At 33.1% G+C, this 18,107-nt stretch overlaps 2 protein-coding genes and 1 pseudogene across 2 annotated transcripts; all 3 read left to right on the forward strand.

Annotated features, from left to right (window-relative positions):
• The first annotated feature begins 4,567 nt into the window (after positions 1 to 4,567).
• LOC145946133 (uncharacterized) lies at positions 4,568 to 6,299 on the forward strand (annotated as a pseudogene).
• Positions 6,300 to 8,220: 1,921 nt separating this feature from the next.
• On the forward strand, positions 8,221 to 9,047 carry LOC145946239 (uncharacterized). The gene is made up of 2 exons (XM_083055766.1): positions 8,221 to 8,276; positions 8,411 to 9,047. Exons 1-2 carry the CDS (start codon positions 8,221 to 8,223, stop codon positions 9,045 to 9,047), a joined length of 693 nt encoding a protein of 230 aa, XP_082911892.1.
• Positions 9,048 to 11,268: 2,221 nt separating this feature from the next.
• Positions 11,269 to 18,107, forward strand: LOC145945949 (cytochrome P450 4C1-like). Its single transcript, XM_083055259.1, has 11 exons — positions 11,269 to 11,476; positions 12,673 to 12,763; positions 14,918 to 15,103; positions 15,351 to 15,444; positions 15,540 to 15,642; positions 15,859 to 15,964; positions 16,201 to 16,307; positions 16,364 to 16,432; positions 16,705 to 16,873; positions 17,069 to 17,248; positions 17,309 to 18,107. Exons 3-11 carry the CDS (start codon positions 15,016 to 15,018, stop codon positions 17,470 to 17,472), a joined length of 1,080 nt encoding a protein of 359 aa, XP_082911385.1. The 5' UTR covers positions 11,269 to 11,476; positions 12,673 to 12,763; positions 14,918 to 15,015; the 3' UTR covers positions 17,473 to 18,107.

An 18,107-nucleotide genomic window follows, 5' to 3' on the forward strand; every position in this document is an offset into this window, starting at 1 on the left:
TAATCGACGGACTTAGTTGCTAATGAAAGTGTGAGTGTTTGTGTATGGATCGCGGGTGATATATTAGTACGGAGGGCGTCAATCGAGACAACGAGGGAAAGTGTTTTGTGTTGATTATTCTAAGGTCTCGATTGACTGATACAATTATTTTTGCCTAACATGGATATATACATATGCATGTGTGTGTGTATATATATGTATTCCACGGGTTTTACGAGAGGAATTCGATAGTGGAGCGGGGATAGGACCTTAATAGGAGCTGAACGGGGACACCCAGTGGACGATTGAGCCCAGGAAAATACCAAAGGATTATCCCATCTATAGGTGCGTCGATTAAAGCAAGACGCAGGGCCTCATGTTCTACTGGGCCCGATTACGAAAGAGTCCTCGGACATCTGCTAATTCTGGTAACTGGTCAATTAACCAGTCTCGGAACTCTTCTTGCGTGAGTTCTTTGGTTTCTTCCTGAGCTTCGAAGGAAGTAGGGGAGGGAGGAGGAGAATCCCCGAGAATGATAGTGGAAGGAGCTGGGGAAGGGGACCTCGGTGGTTCGGAGAAACAAGGGGGGAGCGGGGATGAGATCCGCTGAGATTCGTCGGGTGACTCGGGTGAATCGCGAAAGAAGGGAGAGGGACTCCGCTGAAACTCAGCGGGGGACTCAGGTGGATCTTGGAAAGAGAGGGACTCAGGTGGATCTTGGAAAGAGGGGAAAGGAATGCGCTGAAATTTAGCGGGTGGTACGGGAGAATAAGAAGGGAACGGAAATCGGGAGTCTTCTTCTGTTAATTCGAGAGGGGAGGGGGAAGGGGTTCGTGAAGGTTCTTGGATTTCCGGATTGGAAATGGGGGAGGTGTTAGGTTGATAGGGAGATATGGGTGTGTTTATATTAAATGTGGTATTCGAAAAGTTATTGGATATGCTAGTGTGCTCCTGAGTCCATCTTTCTAGTGTCTCGCGAGTTAGATGGAGATCGTCGCGCAGTGCCGCAGTAGCCCGAGCCAATTCTCGCCTCAACCGACGGTTTCGCGCTGATTTAGCTGCCGCTCGCGAGGGTCGTTTGCGGAGTTCGTTCACTATGGGAACGAACGAAATAAGGAATAATTGATAAGGGGGATTTATCAAGAATATTTCTCGGAAATTCTTAGATCAAGGGATAATGAAAAACATTTTTATATAAATGTTTCCTCATTTATTTCTCTGTTCCTTAAATTAAATAAGGTTGAAGAGAAGAGAGGTGGGAAAAGAACTCACGGATTACTTTACTAAAGTAAAGAATCCTGAGTGATTTTGGGAAAGGGGAAAAATCACGGATTACTTCGCTAACACAAAGAATCCTGAGTGATTTTGGGAAAGGGGAGAAAGAGGAGAGTTAATGGGATTCTAAGATAATTTTCAGAGAAGTAAATGATTGCGCTTCAAATTAGATAATTGAAAGATCCGAGAGTTATTCCTTTTAAAATAAAGAAAATAAAAAAATAAAATAAAATAAAATAAAATTAGGAATTTAAGAGGGTCACTTATTACTTATTGAGTGCGTAGGTAGGTGTTAACTATTCTGATTATCCCAGGTGTGAATCTGGCTAAGGACTCCTCCGTGAGGATGGTGTTCCACTCACGGTTGTTCACTCGCGAAAATTGTCGTAATCGGTGAGCACTGAGCACACGATGATCTCACAAGTGTCACTGCGAATGCTCACGAGTTCGAGATTCGAACAATTTACGGACTCGAAGGATGGTGGTATAACTTTTCGCGAATGATCCGCGTGCGTAGGTTTGAGAAAAAGATTGAAATTCTCTGAGAGATGTCGCGGGTATATATACCTTCTTGCTCCTCCTTCCCCTTAGTTTGTTAATATTTCCTGACGAATAGGGAATTTTTCAATAACGCCCTTTCAGTCCCGGAGGCGTCTCTTGACTTTAAAAGTTTACCGGGATTGGTCAGGGCTTTTGTTTAGGGCCCTAGGTTTTGACCAATGGAGAATTTGTTGAGATTTATATTTTTATTATCCTCTCGAGATTATCTCGGTGATCTGTCAGGCGGCATTTGTTTGGATTCGGTTATCGTTGTTAGTAAAATTTTATTCGTTTTCAAGTGGAAGTTTTCTTCTAAATTTTTATTGATTTTCAAGTGGAGATTTCCTTCTAAAAAGTTTTTATTGATTTTCAAGTGGAGATTTCCTTCTAAAAAGTTTTTATTACTTTTTAAGTAAAATTTTCCTTTAAAAGAAAGATTTTTATTGCTTTTCAAGCGCGAGTTGTCAACTAGTCAAAGCGAGAATTTCGGACACCGCGAGTTACATCTGGTATGTATCTCTCCTTTCTTTTTTATTTTTACGATTAACCGTCTCCAGTCAGCTGCTTCGTCTGCCAGATCATATTCCCACGCCTGTGATTTTTCAATCATCGCCTTGCGTTCTTTGAAAGAAAAGAATCGTGGAGTCCACAGGACGTAACATCAGTGATGTAAATAAGTCGTGAAACGACCTCCAAGACTGGTAATCTCCGGAGAAACTCGGAAGCTTGATCCGAGGCAAAGCACTGCGAGGCATCATTGATGTGGAAGCTCCTTGATCCGAGAACGTTGTTCTGGAATGACAATCTAAGGTGTCGAAATCGTCTCGTTGTGTGAGCAACTTGGCACGAGAAAAAACATAAAAGGCTTGACAGCGCTCATATATTCTTTCTCTGATGTACGGCAGGTCGCTCAAGGCCTCACTTTCCGAGAGGCACATATTCTCGTGCTCCTCTTGAAACCTTGCCCAATTTTGTTCGAGCATATCCAGTCGTGTAATAACCAAATGACGAGACACGAGACACTCGGGAGACATCTATATCGTTAAATTCAGCAGCTTCTTGTATCAGGTTAAAACGACTCTGTTGCAGTGCGATCCTTGCGTCTGTGTTGGACATGGTGAATGGCGCGTAATCCGGCTCGAAGGAACAAAAATGTATGGAGTTCTAAATGTAGTCTCATGCAATATAGTCTCGATGTTTTTTCTTAACGAGCTTTAGGAATTTATCGTTGGAATTGCTGTAAATAATTCCTTGTAATTAGGTGAAAATAATAATACATTTATTTTATAATTATCTTTTTTACATTATTAATGAATACATTAATATATTTATTTTTGAAACATCATTACAACAATTAATTGAATTATTATGAATTAAGTGCAATTTATAATGCTAAGAAGCATTTTCAATAAGGAACAATATTCTTAACTTGAAACTTTTTATTCTTATCAAAATAAAGAATCAATTATATTATTAGAACTTTCTTTAGTACGTAATCATCATATGACAAATATCTTTTAATTTAACTATTAATTATTCAGAGTATGAAAGTTTGCATAAAGTATACAACTGATTTTTAAGCGCTGGAACAAAATATAATTATTAGTGGAAGAGAGCTAGTCTTCCTTGTTGTATACCTCTCCTCTTATAAGGGAGGGGAAGATATGTCGTCATAATAATAGTATGAAGAGTCGAACTAGGACTCGTTACCTTGTATTTGAGTAAGCGGGATAGTCTAATGAATCGTGCACCTCGCCCTGTAAAAGGGGTCGTCGGCAAACTTTAGAAGAAGAGTCTAGCGAGGATTCTATCACCTTGCGGCAAGGAAGGGGGACACTGAATAATCCCAATAAAACTTACAAGGGACATGTCACAACTGTCCGGAACCGATTTGATTCTACTTCAAATATGTTGTTAAATACACAAATCTAAAAGACACGTATTTTTTTATATATGCGGATATTGAGTTTTAAGGGGTGAAACACCCCTTTAAAGAAAAACGGTATTTTTCTTTAGGATCGAATATCTGGTAAACTATAAGAGGTAGAAAAAAAAGACGTACAACAAATTTTAATGGCTTGAAGAGTACTTTAAAGTTATATGAACAAAATTTTGTTATTTTTATTTTTTTTTAAATGCCCCCACCACTTAATTTTTTTTTTTCAAAATTTAAAAAATTTTTTTACCTAATTTAAAGCTTATTTTTTTCCAAATTCAACCATGTGTAATAAAATTATGTTACGAAATATCATTTTCGAAAATTAATTATAAACGCTCCCGTATATACGCTCATCCGTGCTATGTGCGTAAGTAATTACCGTCGAACAATAAGATATATAAAAAATGTTTATGTATAATTTTTATTTATGTTTTCTATGTATTTATAACTGCGTATTGTGTATATTTAAATTTTTAAAAACATTTTTAAATATAATTAATAAGAATTATTTTAAATATACCCCCAGTTCTTTTATTATTTCTTTAATATTTAATTTCTTCTATAAAAATTAAAAACAATTTTATTCTATAATAAAATTATTTTACAATTGAATCTTTGCAAATAAATACATGTCGCAATATTTGGCATAAACAAATTTTATATCTTACGTTAAATGAATCATAAGATTATGTGATTACGTGTTTCTGATAAGTTAATATAAATTGTTCATGTAGCAGCATAATTCTCACAGCCAATGTAGTCTTTTCGTTGTAATAATATCTGTGTAAACTGTTTTTCTATTGCAATAAAAAGCAAAATTTAACATCTTTGAATATGATTATCAATCAGCTTAACGTTGTTAGACTTTTATTGATGTCAATAAATTCAATATATCTAACAGAAACGCCAGTAACTGAAGCAGAAGTGGAATTAAAGGAAAACATAAAAAAAATATTGCTGGATAGCGTTTTTCTTTATAATGGAGTGGAAGTAACGGAAGAAATATATCTCGATTATGAAGAACTTTATAAATTACATAGTTTTGAAATAATTGAAGATGACGAAGAAGCATGGAATGAAGATAATTTAAATTCTCATCCTCATTGTTCAAATGATGATACAAATTTTGATAGTTCTTATAAAAGACGAGCTGTTGAGTATTGGCAACATCGGGACACTGATGAAAACAGTAATGACAAAAAAAGGAATCGTCCTCTAAAAGTAGTACAAAGTAAATTTAGAAGAGTTTCATCTGAACGTCAGTTAAGGAGATGGGAAGAACAAATACAATCAGGTGGAAGTCGTATAGAAAAATTATCTTACATCTCCAAATTTACACATGATAAATTTACTGCAGCTGTTGAATCAGGATTCATGGTTCATGATATTGATCTAAAAAGATGGGCTTTACAAGCTCAAGAAGAAATAGGAAATTTAAATCCTATATTTAAAGCATCTCACAGTTGGATAGCAAGATTCAAGAAGTCTCACCGAATTGTTTCAAGAAAAGTTACGAAGTTTGTCACTAGAAGAACATTAGAAGATTCTGTTGATTTGCAAAAATCAGCTGATGATTTTCTGGAAATAGTAAAACCTCTTATTGAACAGTTTGGGTCTGAAAATATTTACAATTCAGATCAAAGTGATTTCCAATTGGAAATTCATTCTGGAAGATCATTGTCTAACCAGGGAGAAAAAAAAGTAGAACGTGTCGTGCAATCCATATCATCAACAACCCATTCATATACGATACAACCAATAATATCCTGTAATGGCAATTTGTTGTCATTTGTTGCCTTTATTTATTGTATTAAAAGAAGCTAATGGTAAATTTGGACCAAGAGTAGAAGAAAATTTATTTAAACCAGAAAATGTTATTGTAGAAGCATCGAAATCTGGTAAAATGACATCATGTATTTTCCTTTTATAATTACTTTCTTTAACAAACTTATTTCATTTAACAATTTAATAAGAGTCATAAAAAACTATTAAATTAACATTTATATTTTATACAGATCATTTTAAAATGTGGTTAGAAGAAGCTTATTTTGCAAACATTGGTCCTAATAGCGTTCTTCTTATTGATTCATGGACTGGACATTGCCCCAATATTATTTCGGATTTAACACCTCCAGGAACACATATTACTACTATGATAATACCGAAAGGAACTACAGGGAAAATACAACCATTAGATGTTTATGGATTCAGAATTTGGAAAAATTTTGCTAAAAGATTTTCAGATGCGGTTTTACTGTTGGAAAGTAATATAAATTTACATGAACGAAATAATATAATAAAATTGCAATCTTTGATACATAATCAATTGTCATCCCCACGATATCAAAACTTATTTAAATATTCGTGGTTTAAAAGTGGTTATACGAATGAAAGACCAGACGAATTTGAAAATCCAGTACACTTTAGTTTAGACGAAACGTCAACAAAATGTGATATCGAAGGTTGCAATAATATAGCTGTAGTAAAATGTTCTTGGTGCAAGAAGTCATTATGCTTGAAACATTTTTTTGTCGAATATCATTATTGTAATGTATATAATGAGTGAATAATATAAAATGCAAATATATATTTTTTTTAATCTAAATATACACAATACGCAGTTATAAATACATAGAAAACATAAATAAAAATTATACATAAACATTTTTTATATATCTTATTGTTCGACGGTAATTACTTACGCACATAGCACGGATGAGTGTATACGGGAGCGTTTATAATTAATTTTCGAAAATGATATTTCGTAACATAACTTTATTACACATGGTTGAATTTGGAAAAAAATAAGCTTTAAATTAGGTAAAAAAATTTTTTAAATTTTGAAAAAAAAAATTAAGTGGTGGGGGCATTTAAAAAAAAATAAAAATAACAAAATTTTGTTCATATAACTTTAAAGTACTCTTCAAGCCATTAAAATTTGTTGTACGTCTTTTTTTTCTACCTCTTATAGTTTACCAGATATTCGATCCTAAAGAAAAATACCGTTTTTCTTTAAAGGGGTGTTTCACCCCTTAAAACTCAATATCCGCACATAAAAAAATACGTGTCTTTTAGATTTGTGTATTTAACAACATATTTGAAGAAGAATCAAATCGGTTCCGGACAGTTGTGACATGTCCCTTGTAAGTAAGATATTGACCACTAATTTAATGTTTTTATTGTAAAATTGTGGGTGTGATAATAGTAGACACCTGTCTGTTAAATTATAAATTATTCCGATTTTTTGGCAATGAGGATGATTAGAAAAATATGATAAAACCCTGCCAGAAAACGTTTCTTTTTGATACCAGTCTAAATATATTCTGTTATTTAATATTATGATTGAACGATCTAAAAAACTTAAGCAACGGTCCCTCTCATATTCTACTGTAAATTGTATTCTCTCATGATAGTCATTAAACATATTAACAATTTTTCTTATGTCTTTCGATGGAGTAGTTAATATTATATCGTCAACATATCGGAAATACAATGAAAATTTTTTATCCATAGAGTTAAATATTGTTTCTTCAAGGTCTTGCATAACTAAATCAGCTATCATCGGAGATAATAGAGACCCCATAGGGGTCCCATAAGTTTGTTTATAAATTTTGTCGTTGAATAAAAAATATGTTGATGTTAAAATAAATGTGTTAGCATGTGTGAATTCTGTCTGTGGTATTTTTGTGCAATTTATGATATGTCTTCATCTGATGTTGATACTGTTTATTGCAAGATCTAACGGAATATTAGTAAAAAGTGAGATTACGTCCAGTGAAATCATCACTTCATCTTCGTCTATTCTTTTTCCTGATAGACTGTTATACATATCAAAACTATTGTTAATGTGACTTTTTGCTGTCGGAAGGCTGGAAAGTAATATTTTGTGCATAAAGGAAACTAATGAATATAATGCTGTGTTAATGGAAGAAACTATGATTCTAAAAGGAGTGTTCTCTTTGTGTATTTTTGGTAGTTCGTAAGCTTTGGGTAGGAGAGAATCGCTCGAGGATAATTTGTATTATTCTTTTTTGGTAATATAATTTTTATTTAACCATGTTTTTAACATGTTATTAAGTTCTCTTTCTGTTTTTTGACATGGGTTTTTTTAAATAATTGAATATGTGTTTTCATCATTCAAGAGATTCTCTACTTTATTAACATAATTTATTTTGTCCATAGCAACAGTGACATTGCCTTTGTCTGCCCGTGTGAAAATTATGTTGGGATTATTATGGCAAAATTTATTAGTTTCTTTTTGCATTGAAAGTAACTTTTGTTGTATATGGTCTGTTTTGTATTTGGTGTTTAATAATTGTGAAAATTGTGGAATGGCTATATTACGGATTGTTCTTAAATTGTTGATGTTCTGGCGTTTAGTATTACTTTCTATATCTTTAATAAATTCGTGAATCGCCTCTTTTTTGTTAGTACTGGGAAGGCAAAAATTGCTACCTAGTTGTAAAAGATTGGAGACATTGGGCAGAATGTCTGTGTTTGATAGGTTGATAAACCATTTATTGTTTGTTAATGTTAAAGGATGGTTTGTTTTGTTAATAAACATATTGGCTTCTATTTGTATATTGATACTGTCATTATTTGTTGTTGCAATATGTTTTTGTGAAAAGTTGATCGGATGTTTCTTTTTGTATGACACAATGTAACTTTATTGCTCAGCTTACTTGCTCAGCTCCTTGCCGTCGATAGTACTCAGTGGAAATTTAATCCTCCTTCGGCGCCACACTTCGGTGGAAAATGGGAAGCTGCAGTAAAATCGACTAAATTTCACCTTCGGCGCGTTCTCGGCGATTCCGTGCTCACGTATGAAGAATTCACCACGCTTCTAACTCAGATCGAGGCCGTCCTGAATTCGCGTTCACTATGCGCTCTCTCTGACGATCCGGCTGACGTCACTGCGTTAACTCCCGCTCATTTTCTCGTCGGCGAATCTCTGATTGTTATTCCGGAACCATCGTTAGCCGAAACGGCGATCTCGCGTTTATCACGGTGGCAACTCCTCCGGCATATGCTGGAACGATTTTGGCACCGTTGGTCGACGGAATACTTTCAGCGGTTTCAGACTCGTAACAAGTGGCGACGGTCATCTCATTCAATCTCCATCGGATCCCTCGTGTTAATCCTCGACGAGCGATATCTACCGTCAAAATGGCCATTAGCCCGAGTGATCGCTGTACATCCCGGGTCTGACGGTCTAATTCGCGTCGTCACCCTCTGTACCGCCGCGTCGGAGTTCAAACGACCCGTCGTAAAATTGTGTCCGCTTCCAATCGAAACGCAAGACGCATCAATGTAAACCTGTATTATGCGATATCTAGCCGTAATTAAATGTTTGCCCAGCATACTCAGTGACCATTTCCGTCGCATCTACCGTTATCGCAATCATTTTCATCCATTGCGCTCATCGTCATTAATCTCCTTAACTTATTTCTTCCAACGCGATATCTATTGTATTGTATGGTATCAACATTATTTGTCAAGCAATACTTCAGCGGCGTTCATCACGCTCCTGAGGCGGGCGGTAATGTTCAAATAACCTAATTTAATTCCCGTCCATCTGTTTTAATTCTAAGTTTATCGGGTCATGTAATTCTTGCTTATAGTTCTGCGAAAGTCGTGCAGCAGCTCGACTTCCCGAGAGAACGTGTTTACGTTTCTTTTCCAAACCTCGTCTTGCCGCGCGTCTTGTCTCACCAAGTTACTTCGAAATCAGCTGTTCGATAATATAACGTTTGCGCCATCTATCGTCGACGACACTCATATAGTTCGATGTCGACTGTTTTCATGAGAACATCTCTCGCTCTCGACAGATTGCATTGTTCCGTTTCTCGCGTATATATCTTGTAATAGTCTTGTTTCTGTAATCAATATTGAATAAACGTTCCGTTCAGAAAACTCATTAGTCTTACTGTCAGAGGAGATAACAGAAATTATCGATTATATATTATCACAGCAAAGACGAAACAACTTGAAGAAGGATTATAAATATAAGTCTCAGACTTGCATCGTCAGTTCGCGGAGATTTGTTGTGCTGACATGTGTTTATCTGCTTGACAAGGTTTCCATTTTAAACATATTGAACAGTGTTTTAACTGATTGTCGTATCAGAAAGTCTATCAGGTAATCGGAAGTATTTGCTTAAAATAACATTTTATAAGAATCTATTGTGAAATCTGAATAATAATTAATAATATCATAATTAATGTAAGATTTTGCAAATCTAATAAACTTGAAATTTTATTTTATGCAATAAATAAAGAAATAATTACATATAATAATTGATTATAAATGTTTTTATTTAATTCACAACTACTTTATTAGGCAAATAATGTTTTTCCATTACAAACAAATTCATTATATTTTTTAAATCTTTAAAGTTGTTAACTACAAAAAGATGTACTATTAACTCATTTCAATGATTGTTAAGTTTATATGATTAATTGAGTTTATAATTGATATTTAAAATATAAAAGAGTTTTGTGGTAAAATAAATATTATTTATTTCGTGACAATAATTTTTAATCCAAGAATCAGAGAAACAGGAACCTGAAGAAGATTGAACCTAATTATACAGTTAAGGATATTACGTCAAGAAAACAATGTTTATCACGATATTGTTATTATTCATTTTTATTTTATTGGTGTATTATTATTACTTGCATTATGGAAAAAACGGACGACTCATTAATCTTATACCGGGACCATCAGGCTATCCGATTATTGGCTATTTATTACCCTTACGTGGTTCACCAGGTAAATACGAAATTTATGATCTATTTTACATTAATGAACATACAACTCGTCATATACGCATACATATATAAACAAAGTCAAATTCATAAATTCTGTTTTTGAACAAATATCTATCAATATTATTGCATGCTGATTACTTATAAAATAATTTATTCAGGCTTATCAGCATTTTTCTTTGCAATAGTATTCTTCCATTTTCTTAATTAGTCTGCTTTCAACGGATCTAAAAAACGGTATACATATAAGTAAAAGTACACATAGTGTAAAGATACACATTGAAAATAATGATGAAAAATAATCTTACAAAAATTTTTGTAGCTATATTTATATTTTCTCAGAGTATCTATGGAACCTGTTATGTAAACTCACTAATGAATATTATCCCATTTTCAAATTCTGGGCTTTTTACTGTTACGTCCTGTGGACTGCACGATTCTTTTCTCCTCCCCGATTTACGCAGATTCGCGTTCCGCGAACATATTAATTATAAGACCGAAATTAGTTATAAGAATTAAACGGAGAAAGACAGTAATTGTGAAACAACTCGACCGGTGAGATTACGAAACCTACACTTTGATCAATAAGTCATGTAATGTTGAAATATCACGATCGACACACGCTATCAGCGGACCAAAGATCAGAATTAAGAAAAAACACTTCATACAAGAGAGCAATACGTTGCGCAAAAGGGATTAAAACACCGAACATATGACTATGAGTCACAAGAAAAAAAGACGCCCTTTGCTCTATAAGAAGAGATCTTCCAAGAACGCTCTCTTTTTTAATTCCGCCTACGTCGTGGCAGTTACGCACTTGCGCACCGTAATAACCATTAGTGTAACGATCGGACTCAGCAATAATTAACAACCACCCAGCGTCTTCATCGACACATTCGAGAACTCGAGGGAACCCAGTAATCCTGAGAACCAGCCGATTTGTCAGCGCCGTTCAGCAACTAGATCACATCAAATAGTAAGTACACTCATTCAAACGTAATCCCGCAAAAACAAATAAAGTCCAACAACGCGACTAAAATCAACATAATTCTCAGTGAATTCCGTTGCCTGTAATGCGATCAAGCGCGCCCATAAGTGGAAGCGCAACGATTTCGGCCGTACTCCGCTGCGAGCGGAACGTTTAGTAGCACAATACTACCGCCTTAAGGAAGAATTTAATTTAATAACCAAACACACGTACATTCCACGTTCACCCTCTCCCTCTCTATCGTGTACTTCCCCAACCACCTGTACTTGTCTCTCTTTTTTCTTTTTGTCCGGTCCTTCGTCCTCCGACTCAAGACCATCCTACTCCCCCTCTCTATTTTCACCTATTCCAATAACTACAGATGACCCTGTACTACCAATCTCCTCCTAGATCCTTTCGGAAACGATATCCGTCCAGTTCTCTTACCCCTCCCGTCATAATTATTTACGACTCTCCTCCCTCACCTCCTTCCCTCATAGATCTCACACATGAACCGTAACGATAAAATTAATTGTATCTACACACACGCACAATCAAACACATACCAGTACTTTAATATATATATATATATATATATATATTCGTGTTCACATAAATAAATGATAATTTTTTGTTAATTAGTAAGTTATTCAAGTACCCATCTATCCTGATCAAAAATCGCACTAGGTCCCATCCCGTGCAAAAGAGATTAAATTCTCTTGTCGAAAAGGGACCAACGAACGAATAGTCCCTTAAACAGAGTAAGAGCGGCCTTTGGGATCGTTGACCTGTTTCAGGCCTACCGCATTCGTTCGACTCGAACACTCGTCCCGTCGCGTGTATCGAGATTTAAGTAGTTACGCCCTTCCTTTGACTCACCCTTCCTCGAGTCTGGACGTAACATTACCTTCCCGTTGTTTCTATTCGTCATCCAGATGATTTAGAAGTAAAAAATGAAATTTAATTCTCTGTAGACATTATACAATTTATCTAGATTTTGGAATTTTGCATTCTTGTTTTATAATAATATATTTATTGGTAAAAAATGTTTCTTAAAAATATATGAAAAGAAAGAACATCAGAAACATTTAATTAAGATTATATAATAATTTGAGATAATAAATCTCTGTGTGTATCTGAAAGATTGAGTGTGTTATAATAATATGTTGACGTTTTTATCTTAACATTATTTTCGGTGATTTCAGACAATACTAAGTAGCACCAAACACATCGAGAAAAGCCGTATATATGATATGTTACATCCTTGGTTAAACAGAGGTCTTCTCACCAGTACAGGTAACGTAATGACGTTAAAGTATAAGCATATCTACTTTATTATTATTTTATTTTACTATTACAATCTGTTATAAATCGGCTTGTCTCTATAGCAAATCAAATATAATTTTACATAATTAAATTTGAGTATTACATTACGCAAAACAATTAGGGGAGCGCTTTAAAACTTGCAAATTTTACCGATATTTAAGAAGCCACATCTCAGCTTTGGGAGATCGTAGGACAATGTTTCTAGGCGCGTTTGAACGAGTGTAAGCTTTGACTTTAAGATGGATAAGGTTGCATTGTCCGCCTCATCGAACTATTTTTCTTGTGAGACCCAAAATCGGATCGTGAAAAAAGTCTGGAAATTTCATGATTTTGTAGCGGTCTATAGAAAAAGGAGGGACGGGACCAAAAATGTCACCACATTGGTTTTGAAGTAGGAAACTTCCTGTTTAAAATGGTGCAAGAAACATTGCTCTATCGTACCTAGGAGCTAAGCTATCACATTGAGAGAAAAAAATAATTGCAATTACCACAATTTAACTATAATTTTTAGTAAGTTTAGGGGACAACAACATTTTTATAGTTATTTTAACATTGCAAATTATAGCTGACTCAATTTTAAATTATTGTTGTCATAGCTTTAGCATACGTTTATGCAAACATATGGGGCATTCCACGCCAAATCAATGACTTTTTTCCCCGACCATTTTTGACTTGCTTCATTTTTTATATGTTTTTGTATCCATTGAAAGTAGCTTCCATGAATTTTTTTAGATTTTTATCTTTATCGATTTCCGAGTTACACATTTAAAAAAAAATTAATTTTAACAATTTTCGAAAATTTCAAATATTTATAACTTGAAGAAAAATAAAAATATTGTCATTAATAAGGTGGTCATTTTTTTATCTTTGAATGTATTTCTCGAAAAAAAATATTGAAAAAAATTTTTTTTTTAATTTAATAATATTTTAATCAATTTTAACCAAAATTATATTTTTTTCCTCAATCATTTTCCTCAATTATATATTTTTCCTTAATCATTTCTGTGTTTTGTAAGATTTTTTCTAATGCCACCGGCATTCACGTTATCTGATGTATAATACATCACGAGGAAGAGTTACTCGATCGGAATTTGCACATCATGTGTATGATGCATCATACATGCATGCATGTGTGCATCAATATTAAGTGAGATGGTGTGGCGTGTGTACGGTGACTTGCGTTACGTAAAATCAAATGTTTCTTGTTTTTAATATATGTATAGATCAGGATTTAATACTAACTGATCTGACATACATCGTACACGTGGGGCGAGTTTTTTAATTTATCGGTTGATCAATCGCATGATGCGCAAATACAGCAAAGTGCTGCATTTTCATGCAAAATCCGACTGAACAACTTCCTCGTGATGTACACCATTACATACCAAACTTTTATTATTATATTTATTATATTAATTTTGAATTTATGTCTATTTGCCAATTCATAAAGTTTCAATTACAAAATATGTAATTACATTCAAAATGATTCTTGTAACTAATTTTACCGTAAAAATGTCAAGAAAGGAAAATTTAAAAGTTTATATAAGAATTTTGTGATACAAAAAAATAAATTAAAAACGTAATTAATATTTTTTAAGGATTGGGCACTTAAACATTAAAACGTCTTATATAATATCATTTGTATTATATATACAAGATATTATATATTCAGAGTGTCAGTTAAAGACCGCCCAATAAGTATACATAGCGTTATTCCATACCAAAAAATAAGTCAAAAAGTCCTGAACAATTTTTTTTCTAGAACACTTAATAATGGAGTAATAATTCAGTAAAGTAACGGTCAAACAGCGCCGAGTTTTATCCTGGCGCACGTCAGTGAGTGTCGCACAGTGTATGTGAGTACACATTATCAGGGTTTACTGAATTATTACTCTATTATTAAGTGACTTATTACTCCAATACTAAATTATTACTGAATTATTACTCCATTATTAAGTATTAAAAAAAAAATTGATCAGGACTTTTCGACTTATTTTTTGGTAAGGAGAATAACGCTATGTACTTAGTGGGCAGTCTTTAAGTGACACCCTATATATATATATATATATATATATATATATATATATATATGTATTATATCACAATTCCTTGTTTTCATTTTAGGCACTAAGTAGCAAACGCGGCGAAAGTTATTAACATCTGCATTCCATTTCAATATATTAAATCAGTTTGTTGATGTCTTGATCAAGGAGGGCGATTGTATGACAAATTCTTTGAAGAACGAAAAAAGCACAGTTGTAAAAGATTTGGTACCATTTATTAGTAAACATACGCTAAACGCAATATGCGGTAAGATTCTTATTGTCCTATTATGTACGATGATTTAATTCTAAATAACAATAGTTTAAAACAGAAAAAGAATTTATTCGCATATGAACATCACACACTTATAATTTTTAATTGTATCATTGATACTAATATTCGTATAAGATATATAATGTTCGATTTATTATATACAAAGGAATATTCAATTGTAATAATTTTCGCGGCTAAATATTCGAGCTTGTACATACACATATAAAGAATGTTTTTGCAGAAACTTCCATGGGCATCTCTCTGCAAGAACTCGGCGAATTTCAGCAACAGTATCGAGATGCGATGCATCAGATAATCGAAATAATAATTTATAGGTAATTCAACGAATATAATATATATATATATATATATATATATATATACACATTTAATTATTAGAATTATATATCCTTATTGAATTACGATTTAGAATACTGAGACCTTTGCTCCATAACAAATTGTTATTCGCATTGACGCCACAAGGAAGAAAGCAAAAAAAGATTTTGAAAATATTGTATGGATTTACGGAAAAAGTACGCTATAAATCATATCACTTAAGATTCTCTTTTTTCTCGTTTATATAAAATTACAATAAATTTCGTAATCTTCATTTCGCAAGATTACGCAATTGAATATTAATAACTATATATTATTAATATCTACAATATAAGATAATGTATTTTTACACAACATCTTACACAACTCTTATTTAATACAACACATTATTTAAAAAAAAAATATATGTGTAGATTATTGCTGAAAGAAGACATTATCACGAACGCACCAATGGCCGATACTTGAGAAACCTTGAAAATGACAAAAAAACGGAGATTGATGATGCAGAAGTATTTGGAAGTACGTAAGAATCGAAATATTCTAATTTAAGTTTCTGTGTGCAATTTAATATTACCAATTATGCTTGTAGTATTTACATTAAGCACATAATCGTAATGATGCAAAATATTTCTGCATAAAATTAAATTATTATTATTTATAACAAAGTTTGAATTTTAAACGAGAACGATATAATATATGGTAATAAATATAACATGCCAAAATGAGATTGACGCTAATGTCTTTTTTATTTCTAGTTAAAAAAAAGCGACTAGCCATGTTGGATCTCTTATTGGACGCATCTCGCCAGGATTTTTTGTCTGATTTGGACATCAGAGAGGAAGTCGATACCTTTGTGTTGGAGGTATTGTCTATAATTTTTTGTGCAAGTTATCTAAGCGTATAATACTCCAATTGCAGGGACATGATACTACAGCGATGGCTATGACTTTCGCTTTATTATTATTAGCTGAACATAAAGATATCCAGGTATTTTTAATTCACAATCTCAATATATTGTGATATTTTATTTTTATTACGATTTTTATTCAAAGCAGTACAGGCATTAAGTTTCGTTGCATATTTTCTCTCTACATATCGAAATATCGATATGGGTATATCGATATATTTCGAAAAAATTAAAACGTCTCTAAAATAAAAATTAAAAAAAATTAATTTTGATTTATTAAGGATTTATTTATTGCTATTCTGCACAAAAAAACTAGAATATTGAGGAATAAATTTTATTTATTATGGCACAGGAACGTGTGAGGTTTGAAGTCGATTCTGCGATGCAAGAGAACGGAGGGAAACTTACCATGAGATTGTTGCAAAATTTACCATATTTAGAAAGATGTTTGAAGGAAGCGCTACGTTTGTATCCGAGCGTGTTTTTCATATCACGAGTAACAACGGAAGACGTAAAATTACGTAATTAATCACTTTATTCCTTCTTATATAATCTTCAAAAATGTCACATTACACGAAGAGTATTATTAAATGTAAAATAAGTTTGAAATAAGGTTTTTAACATTTTAAGCATACAAAATATTATGTCCATTTTAATTCTCAAGAAAACTCTTATTTTTGTAGAGATAATATCTAATTTTATAATATTTTTTTCAGAGTCATATGTCGTGCCTGCTGGAACGATTTTACATCTTCATATCTATGGAACTCACAGAGATCCCAATTTTTGGCCAAATCCAGATGTATTTGATCCGGATAGATTTTTGCCTGAGAAAATTCAGAATCGTCATCCTTACTCTTATTTACCATTCAGCGCAGGACCGAGGAATTGCATAGGTAAATTACATGCGATTTTATTTCTCGTATCAATAAATTTTAATACATTTCCAATTGTAGGTCAACGATTCGGTCTGCTGGAATTAAAGGCTATGATAGCTCCTTTGGTGCACAATTTTTACTTGGAGCCAGTTGATCATATAAACGATGTCCGGCTGAGGGCAGATATAATAATTCGTCCTTCTCATCCAGTTCGTGTAAAATTCGTTCCAATCAGATGCTAACAATCATTGGAAACTAACACAAATACCACATAAGTGTAAAGAAGTTGATGTATTGCAAAAATGAAAAAAATCGTTATGAATATTATATGTTGAACAAAATATATATTTTATGCGTAAACTTTATAATTTGTCGTGAAATTATACATGTAGAAACTATATTTGTAATACAAGAAAATATACTTGTAAGCAGTGTTGGGTAGTATCTAGCTACATGTATACAGTGTCTAAATACATTTTGTGTATCTGAGCATGTATCTGAGTGAGATATATTCGAATTTAATATCTGTATCTAGATTTAAAACATATCTGAGTCGATTTTTTCAGATACATTTTTAGATACATTTTCACGTATTTCTTTGAATTGACCAATTCTTTAAATTTTTAAAAGATCAAGACATCGCGTAGAAACAGCTGCCAGTGCTATCGGCATTCTCTATTTGTCAGACAAGCAAAAAGATATTGCATTAATATATCACACGTTTTCCTCATATGAAACATTTGTTTTTAAGTTTAAAGTTTAACACAATTATATATCGTCACGTCAACACCGGTTGAGTGATTATTTAGCATTGGTGATCAAGTTTTAGTATCACGGAGAAATAGTTTGAGTGACGATATCTTTGAGACATTTTTGA

Source organism: Prenolepis imparis, unplaced genomic scaffold, assembly GCF_030444845.1.
Source record: "Prenolepis imparis isolate NDT839.2.m4 unplaced genomic scaffold, iyPreImpa1.0 SCAF_15, whole genome shotgun sequence".
Lineage (NCBI taxonomy): Eukaryota > Metazoa > Arthropoda > Insecta > Hymenoptera > Formicidae > Prenolepis > Prenolepis imparis.